Source organism: Oncorhynchus mykiss, chromosome 15 (assembly GCF_057628025.1).
Source record: "Oncorhynchus mykiss isolate SJ-2025 chromosome 15, ASM5762802v1, whole genome shotgun sequence".
In the NCBI taxonomy this organism is placed as follows: Eukaryota; Metazoa; Chordata; class Actinopteri; order Salmoniformes; family Salmonidae; genus Oncorhynchus; species Oncorhynchus mykiss.
Window position 1 is genome coordinate 28,981,660 of NC_143036.1, and position 22,354 is coordinate 29,004,013.

The 22,354-nt window shown below is 44.2% G+C and overlaps 1 protein-coding gene across 1 annotated transcript in view; it reads right to left on the reverse strand.

Moving 5' to 3' along the window:
* Positions 1-2,136: 2,136 nt before the first annotated feature.
* Positions 2,137-22,354, reverse strand: part of smchd1 (structural maintenance of chromosomes flexible hinge domain containing 1) — a 38,257-nt gene continuing 18,039 nt past the window's right edge. The window contains exons 20-47 of the mRNA XM_036944232.2: positions 22,189-22,333; positions 21,816-21,915; positions 21,591-21,663; positions 19,177-19,313; positions 15,812-15,949; positions 15,297-15,536; positions 14,708-14,856; positions 14,404-14,489; positions 14,179-14,297; positions 13,853-14,014; positions 13,578-13,706; positions 13,372-13,451; positions 13,117-13,274; positions 12,912-13,030; positions 11,032-11,093; positions 10,624-10,711; positions 10,211-10,342; positions 8,040-8,195; positions 7,768-7,900; positions 7,139-7,258; positions 6,348-6,433; positions 6,096-6,218; positions 5,723-5,907; positions 5,437-5,546; positions 4,303-4,373; positions 3,643-3,817; positions 2,921-3,079; positions 2,137-2,710 (exon numbers count right to left, since the gene is read on the reverse strand). Of these exons, the coding sequence (XP_036800127.2) occupies positions 2,589-2,710; positions 2,921-3,079; positions 3,643-3,817; positions 4,303-4,373; positions 5,437-5,546; positions 5,723-5,907; positions 6,096-6,218; positions 6,348-6,433; positions 7,139-7,258; positions 7,768-7,900; positions 8,040-8,195; positions 10,211-10,342; positions 10,624-10,711; positions 11,032-11,093; positions 12,912-13,030; positions 13,117-13,274; positions 13,372-13,451; positions 13,578-13,706; positions 13,853-14,014; positions 14,179-14,297; positions 14,404-14,489; positions 14,708-14,856; positions 15,297-15,536; positions 15,812-15,949; positions 19,177-19,313; positions 21,591-21,663; positions 21,816-21,915; positions 22,189-22,333 (3,557 nt within the window). The 3' untranslated portion in view covers positions 2,137-2,588. The remainder of the gene's footprint in view (positions 2,711-2,920; positions 3,080-3,642; positions 3,818-4,302; positions 4,374-5,436; positions 5,547-5,722; positions 5,908-6,095; positions 6,219-6,347; positions 6,434-7,138; positions 7,259-7,767; positions 7,901-8,039; positions 8,196-10,210; positions 10,343-10,623; positions 10,712-11,031; positions 11,094-12,911; positions 13,031-13,116; positions 13,275-13,371; positions 13,452-13,577; positions 13,707-13,852; positions 14,015-14,178; positions 14,298-14,403; positions 14,490-14,707; positions 14,857-15,296; positions 15,537-15,811; positions 15,950-19,176; positions 19,314-21,590; positions 21,664-21,815; positions 21,916-22,188; positions 22,334-22,354) is intronic.

A 22,354-nucleotide genomic window follows, 5' to 3' on the forward strand; every position in this document is an offset into this window, starting at 1 on the left:
CTTTATTGTAAGTGATACATCTTGTAGCAAACATGTTTTATTGATATGCGGGTGTCATATGACCATCACCTTCAGATCGGCGGGGACACTGACTAAAGTACTACTCATAAAAAACTTCGAACAAAACCTAAAGACACTTTTTAGAATATGCCAAATGATTGAGTGTGCATTGAAATGAGATCATAGTGTTATAGATACATTTGATTGAGTGTCATTTTAGACGTACATTTAACCGAATAAAAAACGAGTTGGCGCACACCCAGAAAACATATTTTATGTGTAGGTGCGAACAGCAAAACATCTATAAACTAAAGAAATAGTCGCACACTAAATATAAAGTCTTATAAATTGATATATTCTTTCTCCAGCTCATCAGCGTACACCCAATATGTTCCCACTGTTGATACTTATTATGCATTATAGTTTAACCAAAAAATTACATGTAACAAAACCAAATGAAATAAGTAACAATTAAATGTGAAATAATTTGTTTAATTCTATGTTGATGCTAATATTAAATTGTTTCCATTTAAGAGCCTAATAAACTCAGCCAAAAAATAAATGACTTCTCACTGTCAACTGCGTTTTTTTCCAGCAAACTTAACGTGTAAATATTTGTATGAACATAACAAGATTCAACAACTGAGACATACTGAACAAGTCCCACAGACATGTTACTAACAGAAATTGAATAATGTGTCCCTGAAAAAAAAAGTCTAAATCAAAAGTAAAAGTCAGTATCTGGTGTGGCCACCAGCTGCAATAAGTACTGCAGTGCATCTCCACCTCCTGGACTGCACCAGATTTGCCAGTTCATGCTGTGAGATGTTACCCCACTCTTCCACCAAGGCACCTGCAAGTTCCCGGACATTTCTGGGGGGGAGAATGGCCCTAAACCCTCACCCTTCCAATCCAACAGGTCCCAGACGTGCTCAATGGAATTGAGATCCTGGCTCATCGCTGGCCATGGCAGAACACTGACAATCCTGTCTTGCAGGAAATCACACACAACGAGCAGTATGGCTGGTGGCATTGTCATGCTGAAGGGTCATGTCATGATGAGCCTGCAGGAAAGGTACCACGAGGGAGGTCGTCTTCCCTGTAAAGCACAGCGTTGAGATTGCCTGCAATGACAACAAGCTCAGTCCGATGATGCTGTGACACACCGTCCCAGACTATGACGGACCCTCCACATCGATCCCGCTCCAGAGTACAGGCCTCGGTGTAACGCTCATTCCTTCAACGATAAAACCATCATCAAATCAGACCATCATCCCTGGTGAGACTTACCCACGACCTGTCAGTGAAGAGCACTTTTTGCTAGTCCTGTCTGGTCCAGCGACAGTGGGTTTGTGCCCATAGGCGACATTGTTGCCAGTGATGTCTGGTGAAGACCTGCCTACCAACAGGCCTCTCTCTACAAGCCCTCATTCCAGACTATTGAGGACAGTCTGAGCACTGATGGAGGGATTGTGCGTTCCTGGTGTAACTCGGGCAGTTGTGGCCATCCTGTACCTGTCCCGCAGGTGTGATGTTCGGATGTACCGATCCTGTGCACCGTCTTAGGCGTCTCGCAGTACGGACATTACAATTTATTGCCCTGGCCACATCTGCAGTCCTCATGCATCCTTGCAGCATGCCTAAGGCACGTTCACACAGATGAGCAAGGATCCTGGGCATCTTGATTTGTGTTTTTCAGAGTCAGTAGAAAGGGCGCTTTAGTGTCCTAAGTTTTCATAACTGTGACCTTAATTGCCTACCATCTGTAAGCTGTTAATGTCTTAACGACCGTTTCACAGGTGCATGTTCATTAATTGTTTATGGTTCATTGAACAAGCATGGGAAACAGTGTTTAAAGCCTTTACAATGAAGATCTGAAATTCTTTGGATTTTACAAATTATCTTTGAAAGACAGGGTCCTGAAAAGGGGACTTTTTAAAATGCCATGAATTATTGCATAACAGTTTCACACAATTCTAATGAACTTAATCACGACACACCCCTCACTATTAACATTGGTTGCACTAATTACACCGTCCACATAACCTGGTTCATGCATTCATGACATTACCCTGAAGAAGGCAGTGATGCTGAAACATTGGTGATTTACCCAATAAATTACTTTGAGTTCATATATGGTGTGCAACTCTTTATTTTTATAGTTTGAGGTCACTTTAGCATCAGTCAGCCAAATACGGATTCATTCAAAACATATCTTGTAGAATTTTCACAAACACACCTAATTCCTAAGTGAAAACACATTTATAAACAATTTATAAAATATTTTTAATAAAAAAATAAAATAATCTTTGTACATTGTCCAAAACCTACCTTCCCCTATCAAAACACAGTTAATTGTAAGCTGGACAAAAAGAAATAAAGTTCATCTAAATACCGGTCGCTTCATATTGCTGCCATCTACGTTTAAATGTGTAAAAAAAACACCAACCTGCTGAACAAATGAATGAAAATGCATGAAGAGACTAACTCTTCAGACTCAGACATGATGTAGATGGCATGGTACAACTCTGCTGTACATGTCAAATGGAATTGAAAACGGACATTTATGTTGCTCAAAAAAAGGGAAATCAATAGTCTTGTTTTAATAACTTCCGCCTCGTCCTCTTGGTTACCATACCGGACGATTCTCCGGCCTTGTCAAGACTCCGTTTCACCCCAATGGCGGAAGGCGTCCGAACTGGAGTACTGGCTGTACAAAAAGACAACCGACAACATACCTTTCACATTTAAAAAAAATAGCAAAGTAAATCCCTCACAGATTAAAACAAAGCGACAGGAAAATAATGTAGGGGTCACCTAACAATGCTCTTTAGGGCCTTGGGTGTGAGAAATGTGCTTTAATATTTGAATTTTCTTTTTATCACAGTGTCAAAATGTACCCCTCATCATATACACGTACCAAGCTTTGTCTCGATGTCTTTGAGCTGCTTCTCCTGCTCATCCATCTCCTCTTCTTTCTGCACCATTTCAGGTGACTTCAGGTATTGCATGTGGCCGTCAAAGTCCTCCTGCACCTGTCTGCTCTTTTCCATGGCCAACCGGTACTGCTGGAGCAGGTCTGCAAACAGGGGCAAAGGCATTTTTTTTTTACCCCTTTTTCATGGTATCCAATTGGTACTTACAGTCTTGTCCGTATGGGAGTTGCAGCCATGAGACTCGGGAGAGGTGAAGGCCGAGAGCCGTGCGTCCTCTGAAACACAACATGCCCACTTAACCCGGAAGCCAGCCACACCAATGTGTCGGAGGAAATACTGTACACATGGCGACCGTGTCAACGTGCACTGCGCCCGGCCTGCCAAAGAAGTCGCTAGTGCGCGATGGGACAAGGACATCCTTGCCGGTCAAACCTTCTAACCCAGATGACACTGGGCCAATTGTGCGCTGCCCCATGGGTCTCCCGGTTGCGGCCCGCTGCGACAGAGCCTGGACTTGAACCTAGAATCTCTAGTGGCACAGCTAGCACTGCAATTCAGTGCCTAAGATCACTGTGCCACTCGGGATATCTCTATCTATCTATCTCTATATCTATCTCTATCTATATCTATATCTATATATATGATACTATACTCCGAAATGCACGAAGTAAAAATCCAGTTACAGAAGTAAAATCCAGTCACTGACCAATCTGGCCCATAAAGGTGTGGTAGTCCTTGGGGAGGGGTGCGCCGAACACCTGGCCACGCAGTCTCTCTATTGGAGGGGCTTTGTTCTGCAAGCCCCCAAACTTGCCGTTGCTGCGGATCCTATCGCCCTGCCGAGTCAGGAGGGTGGGGCATGGCACCTTGCTCTGGACCACCTGGCCAAAACAAAAAACAACAAGACCCAATTCTCAAAACAGGAAAAAAACTGACTGGACTTTAGGACATGTTTCTGGACCACCCATACAAAGACACTAGACCTGCTTCACAAATAGAGCACTATTCCCTATTTAGTACACTACTTTCCACCAGGGCCCGGGCCAAAAGTAGTGTACTAAATAGGGAATATGGTGGAAACTGAGGGACCAACCTACCTAAATTTGTCCAACAAACTCATATTTTTTATATTTAGTTGCAAAACGTTTTGAAAGTTTGCCGCGGTCTCCGCCTAAATGAATAAACCCCTGAATTTGTGCAATACAAACTAGTTTGTTGAAAACGGTTACTGTCCAGAAACATTTAGCTATAGTGTGCACTAATGAATACACCCCAGATCTCCCAGGCAAAGGCTTTAAACTAGAACACTAATTGGCCAGGGTGTTACAGATGGCTTGGTTAAGGCAGCATGCCTGGCCTGACTCACCCCCTTCCTGTAGTGGTTAGCAGAGTCCAGGTCATCCGTCAAAATGGTGTCTCCAAGGAGGTTGCCGAACACTGCAGGGAAACAAGAGATGATTATTTAAAGGCTAGTTACATACGTATTCACCAAACTACTACCAGAGTATTACCTGAAACGGATCACTAAAGCTCCTACTTTTACTGAAACATGTTCCATTATTTGGCTAAAGACAGGGGGGTGTATGATATCATACAACTGCTTCTATAGAGGGTAAATAAACTCAGGTTCTTAAAAGGTTTTTTTATCTGGAGGCGGAAAAAAACGCACACCTGTTTAGGCGAGGTGCTGGCTAGCGGAATAGAACACTTAATAAAAAATAAAAAAAGTTCTGTTGAAGTTCTGTTGGTTATTAGGATATTCAATTATTGCATCTGAGCTCCTAGAGTGTGCGGCTCTCCTTTTCTTCTTTAAAAGGTTTGAACCATTTCAGTATATTTCATGCCCTGACAAAAACCTCTTATAAGCGGAAGCCCGAGAGAAGCATTACATGTAAAGAAAGAACGTAAAACTGTTCCAAGAGCCCTCATTATGAAATCAATCCCAAATCTGGAAATACAGAAATCTAAGAGCAAAAATAACAAAAGTTTAAACATGCATGATGACAATCCTTTAAATTACACAAAACAGCATCATGATGTATAATAATTTTTATAGTGAAAGGCTGGGGTCCAATTTCAGCTCCAGTAGCAGAGTCCCCCCCCAGGGAGGGATGCCATAACTGCCCCGTGAGGTAAGAGCCTGGGGTTCCGTCTGGAACCGTTTAGCCCCCAAACGCAGGCGGGTGAGAGAGAGAGCGAAGGGCCAGGGGAGGAACTACCCTAACAACCACAAACACACAACTCAGAGTAAGAGTGCTGATCTAGGATCAGGCCCCTGCTCTCCATATCATTTTATTCATTATGATTGAAAAGGCTAAACTGATCCTAGATCACAAGTCTGAGACACTTGATAAACATGGAGACCAGGAATGACGAGACAAAAGCTTCTAGAACTGCACAGAAACAGAAACCACGCATGCTTAGGCATAACTAGACAATTACATTTAAGGGGGGGAGGAATATGTGACTCAAAGAGAAATTCTGAAGAAGACTAACTCACCTATGTGGCAGTTCTCTGCATTCTCTGGGAAAATGAGGAGGTCTCGGGCAAACACAGGGTTCCCAATGGGACGAAAGCTGTCCTGACCGTTCCTTATATGGGGCAAGGGTCTGGAAAAGAAACAAGTACAGCCCACAAAAGCATGAACACCTTTGAGAATAATGAAACAGAGCTCAAAGAACCTCACATGACACAGGTCCCAGACTAAAAACTGTAGGAGGCCAACTACTGGAAAGGAAGGAACAATTGCATGTTGTTTAGAGTGTAAAGGTGTGCGTGTGTTCACCTGCTGCTGTTCTTCCTCCAGAACACCGTGTCCAGGGGCATGACCTGCTGCTTCCCCTGGGTGTCGTCATAGATCTTCCGTGCCGCCACCGTTGTCATGGTGACCACACAGTCAATGTCCCCCAAGAGGTGCCAGGAGATGACCGTGGCCACGTCATCGTCCTCCACCAGCGCCAGGTGGCCAATCTACATCAGAGACAGTGGGTGAGATTCTGAGTTACACACCACATACCGTCCTTCACCAATTAACCACTACTTCGGCCCGAAGCATAAGAAAGCTGCAGAGACAGGGTCCGGCTCCCAAATGGCACATGATGGGGAATAGGGTGCCATTTGGGAGCCAGACAGAGTAAAATGTGTTTCGTCGGCTTTACTTTTCCCAGGACGTCAAGGTTGCCCCTGAAGGGATCGGGCATGGCGCAGACTCTCCGCGTCTGGAGTTTCATCTTCTCCGCGTCAGCCGTCTTCTGACTGATGACTTTGTCGATCGCTGGGATCTGTAGAAACAGCCATCAAACATTTCAACTTCAGAGTGCACGCATCATGCATAGCACAATGACAGTCTTGTGGAAGGGGGGTTGAGTATCTGTGGTCTTTGTGAGTGGGAGAACGTGGGTAATACTCACGGACGACAGTTGTGCTACAGCCATGCCATTCTTCCCGAGCTCGGATTTCAAGTGACTCTCCTTGTTGGTGGCGTTGCGCACCTGATCTGAAGCAAGACAAATGTTTAAAACATTGACAGTTTGGCAACCAAACTGGCAGTTTCCATCACTTCCTGCAGCTCAGTTGACATAATTAAGCAATAAGGCACACGAGGCAGTGCTATATCATGAATACAGTCACAGGTCAATGTCGTCGTTTGGCCCCGACAGTTAGAAACATATTAAAATTAAAATAAATTCCATAATTTCATTAAAACATTAATCTTGATAAGTCAATTCATACAATGTCATTCTTCCACCAGAAAATATAATCCGGACAAAAATCTGGTTGTTAGTTCTTTTGGTCAGACGTGCCCCAGACTTTCATTATTTTTGGATAGTTGCTATGCAAAAGGACTGGTCGTCTGCTCTTAACAAAATGGTTGCTACGCAGGTTGGACAACGTTCTTATCACTTGCTAGCTAGCCAGTCAACTTCAGCTATCTCAGTCACGTCAAACATTGAACCTGGATTGATAGTTCACTAGCTGCATTTTCATTTTTCCCTACGGGCATTTACATGGATATGTCCATGATTATAAAAGTTGCTATCGCGTCGGGCTGAACAACGGCATTTGCCTGTGACTGTGTTCACGATACAGCACTGCCTCGTGTGCCTTTTTATTTTATTTGTATACACCGTGGCTTGGAACTGCTCGTTCAATCAGCATCCAAACAACCAGTTTTGTAACACGTTTGAAATGGAACACCTACTACTGAGCTCAGTGATGAGTTGCCTGTTGGTGTCAAACAGACTCCTGTAGATATCAACGGTCTGTTTGAGCTGGTCCTTCTTCTTGGTCAGTTCAGACATCTGCTTCCTGTTTTCCACATCTAGTAATGGACAGGAAGACAGTCAGGATCACCTGACACACACTGCTCCAGGAGCCAAGAGACTGGCCTTTAAAGGGACATTACACTTTCAAATCTAAACTTCCCTTACATTTTCTGATCTCAAAAGTAGTCTAATGTTAGGCTGAATCCACGTTCCTAGGCATAGGTTGTGTCGAGTCAGCTGTATGCCTCCATCAAACACGAATGGAAAAGACAAACATCAAATACATTCAGGAATTGATATAGTGCTCATCTTTTCCATTAATGTGTGATTGAGACACGTAGCTGGATCGCCAAAACAGATGGCCTAGAATGTGGACATTTCTTAACAGTCTACTTTTGAGGTCTGAATTATTATTACGAGTGAAATGTCCGTTTAAGATGGCTGGACACTCATGATCACAGTGTGTCAACCACTTTTAGATGGGAGGCAAAAAATTATGCTATTAAAATGACAAACTGATATTGACGTGATGTCACAATTTAAAAATGAAAACGTATGACCTAACCGTTGTAGAAGCGGAAGGGAAGCTCAAACGCTGCCAGGGGATTTTTGGGGCCATACCCTGGGACCGAAGGTCTGAAGAGCAAGACGTACTCATTCCCATCCTGACCAGGACTGTTCTCCATGATGAACAGATTCTAGAAGGGGGAGAGGAGAGAGAGCGAGAGAGAGGTTAAAATATTGTGCGTTTTCAAAAAAACATGAATATCTATATGCAATGCAAACTTATGGTTAGCACACAAAAATGTTCTACAAATGCACCACCACCCCACTCACAGTGATTTGGGCCTCTCCATTAGCCAGGCTAAACTGCAGGCTCTTGACTTTGCCCTCAAAGAGAGGCAGATTTTTGTCACTGGAGCCTTTGGAGCTCTTAATGGTCACCACCACTTTCCCACTCAGCTCCAGCCCCGCTGAGTTATTATACATATCCTGGAGGGAAGCAACACAAACCATCAGCCACAGAAATATTATCACTAGAATGGGAACCCCTAGTTTAGTTGATTAATTAGACTATTTAAAAAAACAAGCACACAAAATTTAAAAGCCATACATGCACATGAATAAAATCGAGGATAACTATTCAAGTCAACGATGTCAAATTTCCATACTCAGGTTCTATTTCCTTTCTAGTGATTCTATTTACAGTGCCTTCGTAAAGTATTCAGACCCCTTGACTTTTTCCACATTTTATGTTACATCCTTATTCTAAAATTGATTCAATTTAAATACACTGCTCAAAAAAATAAAGGGAACACTTAAACACAATGTAACTCCAAGTCAATCACACTTCTGTGAAATCAAACTGTCCACTTAGGAAGCAACACTGATTGACAATAAATTTCACATGCTGTTGTGCAAATGGAATAGACAACAGGTGGAAATTATAGGCAATTAGCAAGACACCCCCAATAAAGGAGTGGTTCTGCAGGTGGTGACCACAGACCACTTCTCAGTTCCTATGCTTCCTGGCTGATGTTCTGGTCACTTTTGAATGCTGGCGGTGCTTTCACTCTAGTGGTAGCATGAGACGGAGTCTACAACCCACACAAGTGGCTCAGGTAGTGCAGCTCATCCTGGATGGCACATCAATGCGAGCTGTGGCAAGAAGGTTTGCTGTGTCTGTCAGCGTAGTGTCCAGAGCATGGAGGCAGGAGACAGGCCAGTACACCAGGAGACCAGGAGACAGGCCAGTACATCAGGAGACGTGGAGGAGGCCGTAGGAGGGCAACAACCCAGCAGCAGGACCGCTACCTCTGCCTTTTTGCAAGGAGGAGCAGGAGGAGCACTGCCAGAGCCCTGCAAAATGACCTCCAGCATGCCACAAATGTGCATGTGTCTGCTCAAACGGTCAGAAACAGACTCCATGAGGGTGGAATGAGGGCCCGACGTCCACAGGTGGGGGTTGTGCTTACAGCCCAACACCGTGCAGGACGTTTGGCATTTTCCAGAGAACACCAAGATTGGCAAATTCACCACTGGCGCCCTGTGCTCTTCACAGATGAAAGCAGGTTCACACTGAGCACATGTGACAGACGTGAGAGTCTGGAGGCGCCATGGAGAACGTTCTGCTGCCTGCAACATCCTCCAGCATGACCGGTTTGGCGGTGGGTCAGTCATGGTGTGGGGTGGCATTTGTTTGGGGGGCCGCACAGCCCTCCATGTGCTCGCCAGAGGTAGCCTGACTGCCATTAGGTACCGAGATGAGATCCTCAGACCCCTTGTGAGACCATATGCTGGTGCAGTTGGCCCTGGGTTCCTCCTAATGCCAGACAATGCTAGACCTCATGTGGCTGGAGTGTGTCTGCAGTTCCTGCAAGAGGAAGGCATTGATGCTATGGACTGGCCCGCCCGTTCCCCAGACCTGAATCCAATTGAGCACATCTGGGACATCATGTCTCGCTCCATCCACCAACGCCACATTGCACCACAGACTGTCCAGGAGTTGGCGGATGCTTTAGTCCAGGTCTGGGAGGAGATCCCTCAGGAGACCATCCGCCACCTCTTGAGGAGCATGCCCAGGCGTTGTAGGCGTTGATGATCAATGGAAACATGATGCACCAGAGCTCAACTGAGTGTCATAGCAAAGGGTCTGAATACTTATGTAAATAAGGTATTTCAGTTCTTTATTTTTAATTCATTTGTAAAACAAATTGTCATTATGGGGTATTGTGTATAGATTGCTGAGGATAATACATTAAAAAATGCATTTTAGAATAAGGCTGTAACGTAACAAAATGTGGAAAAAGTCAAGGGGTCTGAATACTTTCCGAAGACACTGTATATGGCCTCAGTTAGGCTTGGTCACCAAAAATGATAGAACATTTTAACCATGCAACCATGCTTTGTTTTCCTCTATTGCTTAGTCAAGTTGGCTTTTTTCCCTTCACTAATCCTATGTTTAGTGATTCATGACAATTGCTGGCCAGAGGATCTAATCATCTCACCATTAATTTCAGAGACATGTCCTCCACCAGAGTCCGACTGTCAAGAACGTTGTTGTTAACCACCACTGGGGTTGGTGGCTGCAGGTCTGGGGCCAATTTGACAGGGTCGTTGGGTACAACATTTATGACATACTAGGCAAGGGCAAGAAAGAGAGAGAAGTGATTATCATAGTTCTACAAGTAGCACAAAATAATGACCTTTGGGCCTTTGGACATACAGACCTATGGACATACAGTCACTGGACATGAAAGACATTTATTCTACATAAGATTAACAGGAGACCAATTTGGAGAGCAGAGACCATATCCACGTGTACGTGTTTCACTCAAAGCCAGTTGGGGGTGTCTGGAAATTAGTTGTCTGTGAGGAGTGGGTTTATGGCTCTAAGCCATCTGGTTGAAGTTGAACTCACCTGGTGACTCCACAGCCCTTTAGTCTTGTCAACACACAGCACAAACTGGATGGTGTACTTCCCGACATGGTCTGGGATGACTTTGTCTCTGTTAGATGAAAATGAATCATTTTACATAAACATCACAGGACTACCTTTGTAATAATAAAAAATATAACAATATTTGTGTTGATACACCATGAAGTGGCCATCACCTCTGACCAGAACATCAGTTACATATGTTAATTTCCCAATAATTCAATGTTTAAATTGCCACCCATCAGGTGATTGCTAACACCGCGGCCACCCGCTTGCTTTGCAATTTGTAGTGTGTCTCTCTAAAGCCATTTTAGGCAGGAGAGGAAATACCCATCTTAGTACTACAATTACCCAGCACAAGCTGGGTACGAATATAAAACTATTGGTTACCTGAAGTGAAAACTGTTCGCCTTTTCATCTTCCATGGGTTTGCTGCATTTCAGTTGGGCAGCCTTTAAAAAAAAGCATGAACACAATGAGTATTCTTTATTGCCATCCCTTTTTATGTACGTATGTATGTAGGTATGCATGTATGTACACACATTCAAAAGTTTGGGGTCACTTAGAAATGTCCTTGTTTTTATGTCCATTAACATCAAATTGATCATAAATACTCGTAGACATTGTTAATGTTGTAAATGAATATTGCAGCTGGAAACGGCTGATTTTTTATGGATTATTTACATAGGCCCATTATCAGCAACCATCACGCCGGTGTTCCATCATGTTGTGTTAGCTAATCCAAGTTTATCATTTAAAAAAGGCTAATTGATCATAATTTTGCAATTATGTTAGCACAGATGAACACTGTTTTGCTCATTAAAGAAGCAATAAAACTGGCCTTCTTTAGAATAGTTGAGTGTCTGGAGCATCAGCATTTGTGGGTTCAATTACAGGCTCAAAAAGGACAAAAATATAGAGACTTTTCTTCTGAAACTCGGTCTATTTCTTGTTTTGAGAAATGAAGGCTATTCCATGCAAGAAATTGCCAAGAAACTGAAGATCTCGTACAACGCTGTGTACTACTACCTTCACAGAACAGCGCAGACTGGCTCTATAGAGAGAGCGGGAGGCCCCGGTGCACAACTAAGATAGAGGACAAGTACATTAGAGTGTCTAGTTTGAGAAACAGACACCTCAGAAGTCCTCAACTGGCAGCTTTATTAAATAGTACCCGCAAAACACCAGTCTCAACGTCAACAGTGAAGAGGTGACTCCGGGACGCTTGCCTTCGAGGCAGATTTGCAAAGAAAAAGCCATATCTCAGACTGGCCAATAAAAAGAAAAGATTAAGATGGGCAAAAGAATGCAGACACTGGACAGAGGAACTCTGGCCAGCATCCCGGAGTCACCTCTTCACTGTTGATGTTGAGACTGGTGTTTTGCGGCTGCTATTTAATGAAGCTGCCAGTTGAGGACTTGTGAGGCGTCTGTTTCTCAAACTAGACACTAATGTACTTGTCCTCTTGCTCAGTTGTGCACCGTAGCCTCCCACTCCTCTTTCTATTCTGGTTAGAGACAGTTTGCGCTGTTTTGTGAAGGGAGTAGTACACAGTGTTGTACGAGATCTTCAGTTTCTTGGCAATTTCTCGCATAGAATAACCTTCATTTCTCAGAGCAAGAATAGACCGAGTTTCAGAAGAAAAGTCTATATTTTTGTCCATTTTGAGCCTGTAATTGAACCCACAAATGCTGATGCTTCAGACACTCAACTAGACTAAAGAAGGCTAGTTTTATTGCTTCTTTAATGAGCAAAACAGTTTTCAGCTGTGCAACAATTGCAAAGGGGTTTTCTAATGATTAATTAGCCTTTTAAAATGAATAACTTGGATTAGCTAACACAATGTGCCATTGGCACACAGGCGTGATGATTGCTGATAATGGGCCTCTGTAGATATTCCATTTAAAAAATCTGCCGTTTCCAGCTACAATAGTCATTTACAACATTAACAATGTCTACACTGTATTTCTGATCAATTTGATGTTAATTTAAAATGGCCCCCAAAAAATTGCTTTTATTTCAAAAACAAGGACATTTCTCAGTGACACCAAACATTTGAACGGTAGTGTTTGTATATATTTTTTTTTACAAGTAATGTGAAAAGTTGTGTCCTTGTGTGACAGCCAAAGTCTGTTAAAGTTCATTCGTCCCTTTGGGTCTCAGTCCCAAATGGCAGTGAATTCCCTTTATAGTGCACTACTTTAGGGCTCTGCACTATATAGGCAATAGGGTGCCATTTGGGATGCACCCTGGGTGTCCCGTAACTCACCCCTGAGGGGGGCCTTGACGTCCCTGACGGCTCTCCCTTCCACAACAGCATGGACATGTTGGCAGGGTTGAGGTTCTTGATGGTGCTGCCCTCCTCCGACACCACAGACACTGAAAACACTGGACCCACACAAAGACCACCATGACAGGTCAGCTGACACAGAAGCCGCAGACACACAGGCGGCGCCACAGACAGAGGTACAGACCTGTGAGGGTGCCTCCAGCAGGAAACACTGAGTTTGTGTTGTACTCCACCACCAGTTTGACAGGTTTGTTAGGATCGGGGATAATGGTAAGCTTTACGGCTGGACCGTGGATGGGCTTCTTGTTGAAGGACCCTCTGAACTCCAGCGCATACTCCCCCCTGGGAGACCAACAGGGGTTGAACACGGCCCTCCAATAATATATGGTTGCAGGGTCATTATGGCAAGTGGTTAGGAATTATAGGGTTAGGAACTTACTTTGGACCGCTCACATGGTCTACTACGAAACTGGCTTTTCCATCTTTGTCTATCGGTTGTGAATTAACGGGTGACTTCACCTGAAAAACAAAAGACTTCATCACAATTTCTCATCAAGAAGATAAGCTACCCAATAGAGGTCAATATCCCCAATGCTATAGAATCCCCATGTCCCCTTTACATTCGTTGAGGGGAGAGTGGCTGACCTTTAGAGCTGGAGTGGAAGTCTTCAGTGTCACCACAACCCTCTGGTCAGGAGAGGGGTTCCCCCACTCGTCAAACAGCTGGAGGAGGAAGGGCGTCTGGATGCCCTGCTCATTCAGTACCTGCAGGGGCTGAGGTAAAGACGCAACACACGGACGACAGTTAGTTAGGGAGAGAGGACAGCCATGACCAATATGTACCAAAACTCAGTGGTTGCTTCATAAAATGGCAACACTGACGCGGTCAAGAGTGTCTTGGCCCTTAACTTAATGCCCACCTCTTGTGGTCCGTCCACTAGTTTGAGCTGTGCAGGGACCCCAGCCGTCAATTTAATTGTCACATGCTCCGCAAAGTCCCTCCAGGTGAAGTTCAGCTCTCTGATGCCTGGGAACCCAGGGTTGAACCGCACCCCTGTCACTAACATGGAGTGGGTGCTCTCCTGGTTACAACACAACGGCGTAATGGACATTTTGTTTTATGGCGTTTTTCCAATTCACAGACTGTAGCTTTAAGGACAATATGGGATGTTTTGACGCAAATTATACTTTCAGCAAAAATTCTCAATGATAGCATTACAAAATCACTTGGATTTATTCAATGTACCTGCCAGGTAAAGACCAGGGATGCTTTGTCAAGACCCTCGGCATCCACGGCGAGAGAGTCCACACAGGTCGCGGTCAGCATCTGAGTTTTATTACCATACTGGTCTGTAAGCTGTAAGACTGGGAAAGGGGATGACCGGTTTCTCATTTGGAAGGTAATCAAGAAGAAGTGTTTAAATGTGAATTAGGTGTCAAGAGAGTCAACTGTTGATGGCTCCAGACTCACAGATCTTTCCTGATAGGACCTCTCCCATCCTCACGGTCGACTCGCTCAGGGTGGCCTTCATGTGTTTCGGCTCGTCGGGGCGGGGCCTAAAACCAACACATAGCCAATCAAAAACAGGCCCGCCCCGCTGATATGATAAGCGCAATCAGAATTAATTTTGTTGCTACCTCTATAAGCATATTAACATTGTCTACTTTGTATCTTTTCACCATGAGGCAAAAATCTTTGCCTCATCAAAAAAAAAAAAAAAAAAGAATTGCTTGAGTGCAAGATCTTTCTACCCATGTTTGAGCAGACAACTTACACTATAGTGAAGGAGGTGTCGACAGACACCAGCTCCTCCATGTAGGAGACCTGGTAGAAGTGCTCCTCCTTCACCAGCGTCGGGACAGGCACGTTGGGCAGCTTCCCCTGAGCCAGCTCCTCCACACTCACGTCAGCCGCCCAGTTCACCTGACACAGTCACAACAGACAAACAGGGGAGTCTCAGACAACAGGCTGCTAGAAGCATCAATACTGATCTAATATCCATGTCAACTCTAATACAGGACTCCTGGGCCCAGTATTCATAAAGCATCTCAGAGGAGGAATGCTGATCTAGAATCAGATGCCCCCTCATTCATATGCTCTAGTCAGCTGTACCTCCATCAAAATGCCAGTATTTGTCCTTCATATTTGTTCTCCGTCTTTTAAACAGTGAGACAATGTTTTCAGCACTTATTTCCATGACTGATCAGAACGTGTTTTCTTATGGCCCTCGGTTGTCCCTCTGCAGCAGACATATGGTGAGCAATATGTTTGGAATGTCAAAGTATCGTGATAATACCGTATTGTGAGGTCCCTGGTCATCCCCAGCCCTAATTCATACATGGTCAGGGTGGTGTCATCATTACCTTGATCCTCCGGGCCATCTCCTCAGACAGAGGGACCACCCTGCCTCTCTCGTCATACAGTCTATAATGGAGGTTCTCCAGGAGGTCCCCTGCAGTCCAGTCTATCTTTTCCTTGTCCCTAAGCACCATGGAGTCCACCAGGCTGTCCTCGTCCTCCTGACTGTACACCTCGAGACGTGACACACGGGTGCTGGGGACAACCCTCAGATCCCTCTGGACTGGAGCTACACTCTTCTGACTCTGATGGGTAAGAAGGGATGAATGAACATGTATCATTTCACTTGACAAAATGTATTCGTGTCATGTTTTTACACTGAAAATATTTAAAAAGCCCCAAATAATATTGGACTGAAAAACAAAACCTTATGAAGCAGTGAAAAAAATGGCAGTGTGCAGGAGCTTCTTTTTTCTATCATTGAGCTCCATGGAGGGGGCGAAATAAGTTGAAAGGAGACGTTAAGAAGTTTGAGGTGAAACAAAGGGGAGGTCTTAATAGATGACAAACAATTACTTACAGGAATATCAAATGTAGCTTTAACCGTCTGGTCTCCCGCAATGTTTTTGAAGGTGATTGGTTTTAGCACCAGGGTCCCGGCTCCTGTGTTACTGCAGTCTACAGCCACCATGGAGGTCGAACCAGGGATCCCCTGCAACTGAGACCCCACAGAAAGATACATACCGCACAAATATATTTTATTATTGTCAAGCCAACACGTAGACTTCCATGACTCAATTATATTTTTTTAAACCGCATTCATTCTATTGGGCAACAGTCTCTTTATGCATCTAGAAGGGAAGAGTTACTCCAGAAGGCGGAGGTTGTCTATGTAAGGACATTTTAAAAATCAGGCCCAGTGGGCACTGCTGACAAACAGTGAAACATTGTCAAGCAACTCATTGATTTCCAGGACTCAAATATACACAGAGTATACAAAGCATTAGGAACACCTGCTCTTTCCATAACTGACCAAGAGAAAGCTATGATACCTTATTGAGGTCACCTGTTAAATGCACTTCAAACCAGTGTAGATGAAGGGGAGGAGACTGGTTACAGAAGGATTCTTAAGCCTTTGAGTCATGGATGGTGTATACAATGCCTTCAGAAAGTAAATCGGACCCATTGACTTTTCCCACATTTTGTTAGGTTACAGTATTATTCTAACATTGAGGGGGGACTAGTCAATCTACACAAAATACCCCATAATGACAAAGCAAAACAGGGTTAGACATTTTTGCTAACTTATTAAATATAAAACTGAAATATCACATTTACATAAGTACTCAGATCCTTTACTCAGTACTTCGTTGAAGCACCTTTGGCAGTGATTACAGCCGAGTCTTCTTGGGTATGACGCTACAAGCTTGGCACACCTATATTTGGGAAGTTTTTCATTCTATCAAGCTCTGTCAGGTTGGATGGGGAGCGTCGCTGCACAGCTATTTTCAGGTCTCTCCAGAGATGTTCCATCGGGTTCAAGTCCGGGCTCTGGCTGGGCCACAAGGACATTCCGAGACTTGTCCCGAAGCCCCTCCTCTGTTGTCCTGGCTGTGTGCTTAGCATCATTGTCCTGTTGGAAGGTGAACATTCACCCCAGTCTGAGGTCCTGAGTGCTCTGGAGCAGGTTTCCATCAAGGATCTCTGTACTTTGCGCCATTCATCTTTCCCTCAAACCTGACTAGTCACCCAGTCCCTGCCCCTGAAAGAAATCCCCACAGCATGTTGCCACCACCACCATGCTTCACCGTAGGGATGGTGCCAGGTTTACTCTAGACGTGACCCTTGGCATTCAGGCCAAAGATATCAATCTTTGTTTTATCAGACCAGAGAATCTTGTTTCTCATGGTCAGTCCTTTATGTGCCTTTTGGCAAAATCCAAGGGGGTTGTCATGTGCCTTTTACGGAGGAGTGGCCTCAGTCTGGCCACTATCATAAAGGTCTGATTGGTGGAGTGCTGCAGAGATGGTTGTCCTTCTGACAGTTTTTAACATCTCCACAGAGGAACTCTGGAGCTCCGTCAGAGTAACCATCGGGTTCTTGGTCACCTCCCTGACCAAGGCCCTCCTCCCCTGTTTGCTCAGTTTGGCTGGGCGGCCAAGCTCTAGGAACAGTTTTGGTGGTTCCAAACTTCTTCCAGTTAAGAATGATGGAGGGCCACTGTGTTGTTGGGGGACCTTCAATGCTGCAGACATTTTTCGGTACCCTTCCCCAGATTTGTGCCTCGACACAATCCTGTCGCGGTGCTCTACCGGCAATTCCTTCGACCTCATGGCTTGGTTTTTGCTCTGACATGCACTGTCAACTGTGGGACCTTATATAGACAGGTGTGTGATCTCCAAATAATGTCCAATCAATTGAATTTACCACAGGTGGACTACAATCAAGTTGTAGAAACATTAAGGATGATCAATGGAAACAGGATGCAGCTGAGCTAAATTTCAAGTCTCATAACAAAGGGTTTGAATACTTATGTAAATATGGTATTTTTTTATTTTATTTTTATAAAATTGGCTAACATTTCTAAAAACCTGGTTTCACTTTGTCATTATCGGGTATTGTGTGTAGCTTGATGAGGGAAAAAAATACTATTTAATCAATTTTAAAGGCTGCAAGATAACAAAATGTGTGTGTGGAATCAATGTGTGGAATCAAGGGGTCAGAATACTTTCCCGGATGCACTGTATACAAAAACGCATTCCTTTCCTGCCATTGGGAAACAGTCGCTTTATGCACTCATTTGGAAGTGAAGAGTGGCTCCAGAAATCTGAGATTGTCTATGGAGGACATTCTATCAGGCCCAGTGGGCACTGTTGGCAAACATTGAACTCCTCTTTATCTTAGTGAGAAAGGAAAGGGATGGAGACATGTGGACCAATGGCGCCACCAGGGTAATACAGCTGCCTCAACTTCAAAGGCTGACACAGCAGTTAAAGCCTTTCCTGAAGGAGGAGACTAATTCCTACACTAAATCCAGCATGATTTAATCTCCAGAACAGCAATGTGTTGATAAATTGAAGCAATTCAGAAGCATGTGCTAATTTATGGGTTGTGATCAGATTTTAAAAGTCACAAAAGTATTCCCGTAGGTGAGATCTGCCTCCTAGAGCCCCCTCACTTGGGAGATGTCCAGATGGTCCATCAGAAGTCCACAAGCCAGATATCATTCATGGATTCTATCCTACGGGTAGATATTCTGGCAAAGAGCTGGATCGTATTCACAAGGAACGCAACGATCAAATAGGGGAGGGACTACTTTGTCCAATAAGAAACACTTGTTTTCCATTGCAAAACATTTTGCTATGGTATGCACTAACGAATACAACTCTGGTAACCTGCTATATGGAGAGTGGCCCTAAATTGCACATCCTCTCTGGGACAGTGACACACCCTCTTACTCAACCCTAAAGAGTTGAAATAGTGCTCTGGCAGAGGGACAAGCCCGCCTCTCCCTTTATATTAGTTTGTTTCCTGAAGAGGGAACGGCTGTTCTACTGGAGCCAGTGGTTTTCATTAGCCAACTGCTGAGAAACTTGGAGGCAGAACTAGTACACACAGCTCCCGCAGGCCCAAGTCTGACAACATTCTCAGGGTGCTCGTTTTGGCCTTACGAGAACTTGATGCTACTTGGTGCCTTTGAAGACATCAAAATGCCTATTGTACTTCATTATTAAGAAGTGGACTTTAGTAAAAAAACATTCAAATGTATGAGCATGGAAACACCAAACACTAGATGGAACTTTAGATTTCAGAAAATGTTTAACTGAACTGGAAGAAGTCATAGGCATGCCAAATTAGTGATGGAGATAGAAATTGCAGTTGTGTAATTCCTCTGCTTTTGACTCGAGTATATACCTCCAGAGTCAGGGTCTAATCTGATTTTACCTGGCAGCTGATGATCAGTTTGGGGTGAGCTGTGACGTTTCCTGCTACGTCATGGACCTCCACATCAAAGCTAACCGAAGTTCCATTCTCCACAGTGATTGGATCCTCTTGTTTCACTTTCAGTGAATCTGGGTTACCTGTAAAAAACACACATTCAGCTGACACACTACTATGGAATGTCCTTTACATGTACACTGAACACATTGAGCTCCAAAAGTATTGGGACAGTGACATGTTTTGTTGTTTTGGCTCTCTACTCCAGCACTTTGGATTTTAAATTATACAATGGGAGGTTACTACGTGAGACTAAAAGTGCAGACAGTCAGCTTTAATTTGAGGGCATTTTCATCAATTGCAGCACTTTCTGTGCCTAGTCCCCCCCAACAGTATCGGGACAAATTCATTTCTGTATTGAAGTAGTTAAAGGTTTAGTATTTGGTCCCATATTCCAAGCATGCAATGACTACATCAAGCTTGTGACTACACACATTTATTGGATGTATTTGCAGTTTTGTTTTGAGTGTGCTTCAGATTATTTTGTACTAAACAGAATAAATAAATGACAATAATGTAGTCATTTTGGAGTCACTTTTATTGTAAATAAGAATACGTTTCTAAAGACTTCTACATTAATGTGGATGTTACCATGATTATGGAGAAAGTTAGACAAATAAACTCAGCAAATAAAGAAATGTCCCTTTTTCAGGACACTGTCTCTCAAAGATAATTTGTAAAAATCAAAATAACTTCACAGATCTTCATTGTAAAGGGTTTAAAATAAGACAGCGCTACAGGGAGACAGGATGGACAGCTGATCATCCGATCGTCCTCGCAGTGGCAGACCACGTGTAACATCTGCACAGGATCGGTACATCCGAACATCTCACCTGCGGTATAGGATGGCAACAACAACCGCCAGAGTTACACCAGGAACGCACAATCCCTCCATCAGTGCTCAGACTGTCCGCAATAGGCTGAGAGAGGCTGGAATGAGGGCTTGTAGGCCTGTTGGTAGGCAGGTCTTCACCAGACATCACCGTGGGTTTGTACCCAGACAGGGCTGGCAAAAAGTGCTCTTCACTGACGAGTTGCGGTTTTATCTCACCAGGGGTGATGGTCGGATTCGCGTTTATCGTCGAAGGAATGAGCGTTACACCGAGGCCTGTACTCTGGAGCGGGATCGATTTGGAGGTGGAGGGTCCGTCATGGTCTGGGACGGTGTGTCACAGCATCATAGGACTGAGTTTGTTGTCATTGCAGGCAATCTCAACGCTGTGCGTTACAGGGAAGACATCCTCCTCCCTCATGTGGTACCCTTCCTGCAGGCTCATCCTGACATGACCCTCCAGCATGACAATGCCACCAGCCATACTGCTTATTCTGTGCGTGATTTCCTGCAAGACAGGAATGTCAGTGTTCTGCCATGATCTCAATCCCATTGAGCACGTCTGGGACCTGTTGGATCGGAAGAGTGAGGGCTAGGCCCATTCCCCAGAAATGTCTGGAAATTTGCAGGTGCCTTGATGGAAGAGTGGGGTAACATCTCACAGCAAGCACTGGCAAATCTGGTGCAGTCCATGAGGAGGAGATGCACTGCAGTACTTAATGCAGCCGATGGTCACACCAGATACGGACTGTTACTTTTGATTTTTACCCCCCCTTTGTTCAGGAACACATTATTCCATTTCTGTTAGTCACATGTCTGTGGAAATTGTTCAGTTTATGTCTCAGTTGTTGAATCATGTCATGTTCATACAAACATTTACACATGTTAAGTTTGCTGAAAATAAATGCAGTCGACAGTGAGAGGACGTTTCTTTTTTTGCTGAGACATGCTAACCTCTCACCATCACAGTAACAGGGGAGGGTATGATACGTACGTCTAACTTCCTCACTCATCATTCCCTCAGATTAAAAAGGAGTCTGCACTTTAACCTCAGTCATTGTGTCATTTAAAAAGTGCAGGAGTACAAATATGTCACTGTCCAAATACATTTGGAGGTGACTGTATATACAGTGCTGCTTGTAAAACTGTTTGGACTACATATATGTTTTATAAGTCCTAAAGGGTGGTTAATGTGTTTTGTTATCCCATGTTGTCACCCTAACTAGCCCTCAAGCATATGCAACTGTCACCAGGGCAATCATTGACTTTAAACCCCTTGTCTGGATCTACCGACAAACCCCCCCCCATTAAAGAGGATATTTCTTCTCAAAGCAGAGCAGCAGACCCCCCCCCCCCAAGTTGTTGCCGTAAATCACAGGTTGTTAAAACAGAGTTTTAATGCAATTTAGCTTTTTTTTATGCAAATGGTCCATTCGCTGTTTACCAAGTTAACAAGTATTTTTCTCTGAATACCCAGGAGCACAAACATTCTTTAATTTGTGACTTCAAGTTAAATCAATCACTTTACCAGGGAGAAGGCTGATCTTCAGAGTCTGCGAGTCCTGTTTGAGGCCAGGCAGTACCACTTTCAAGTCGTGCGTCTGCCGAGATAAAAATAAGACCCATATATTTCACACATTACTTGGGGACGTAATTTGAGAAAGCTTTCAGTCGAGTGTCTGTTTCTTTGAGGTTCATCTGGATAGAGGTAAAGTGAGAGCCCTGCAGCCCTGGAAACCAGCGGGTCTCTGACCTTGCTCTGGTAGTGCTGCACCGCCCCCCTGGCTCTGACGCCTCGGATGGTCAAAATGGTCCCCCTAGCGGTCACCCCCTCGTAACTCACTTCCAGGGCACTGAAACACAGTAAGAACCACCAGCTTAACAGCAAGGAGCTGACTGACAGACTCCGGGGCTGAGCCCTGCAGGGAAACGTCTTTATTACACAGTCAACACACACAGAGGGGATGTGCAAACAGAAAATAAAAACACCTATCAATCAATGAATCAGCGCATTTAATTAATAGCTTTAGAAAATTCTTTGGAAATACTCCGCACAGACACAAAGTACGCAAAACAAAACATCTCAAACATGACAATGTGTTTAACTATTTTTATGTGTAACCTACCTGCATTCCAGGAGGGGCTTGAGGTTGGGAGGGGGGCGAGCAGGGTGACCGTATTCATCCAGCAGCTCCAGTGGGATGTGGAAAGGCACCCCCACATGGAGCAGGGTGTTCACTGTGCCCACCACAAACCTCTCTGCACTGCCCTCTAGGAGAGGAGAGAGAAAAG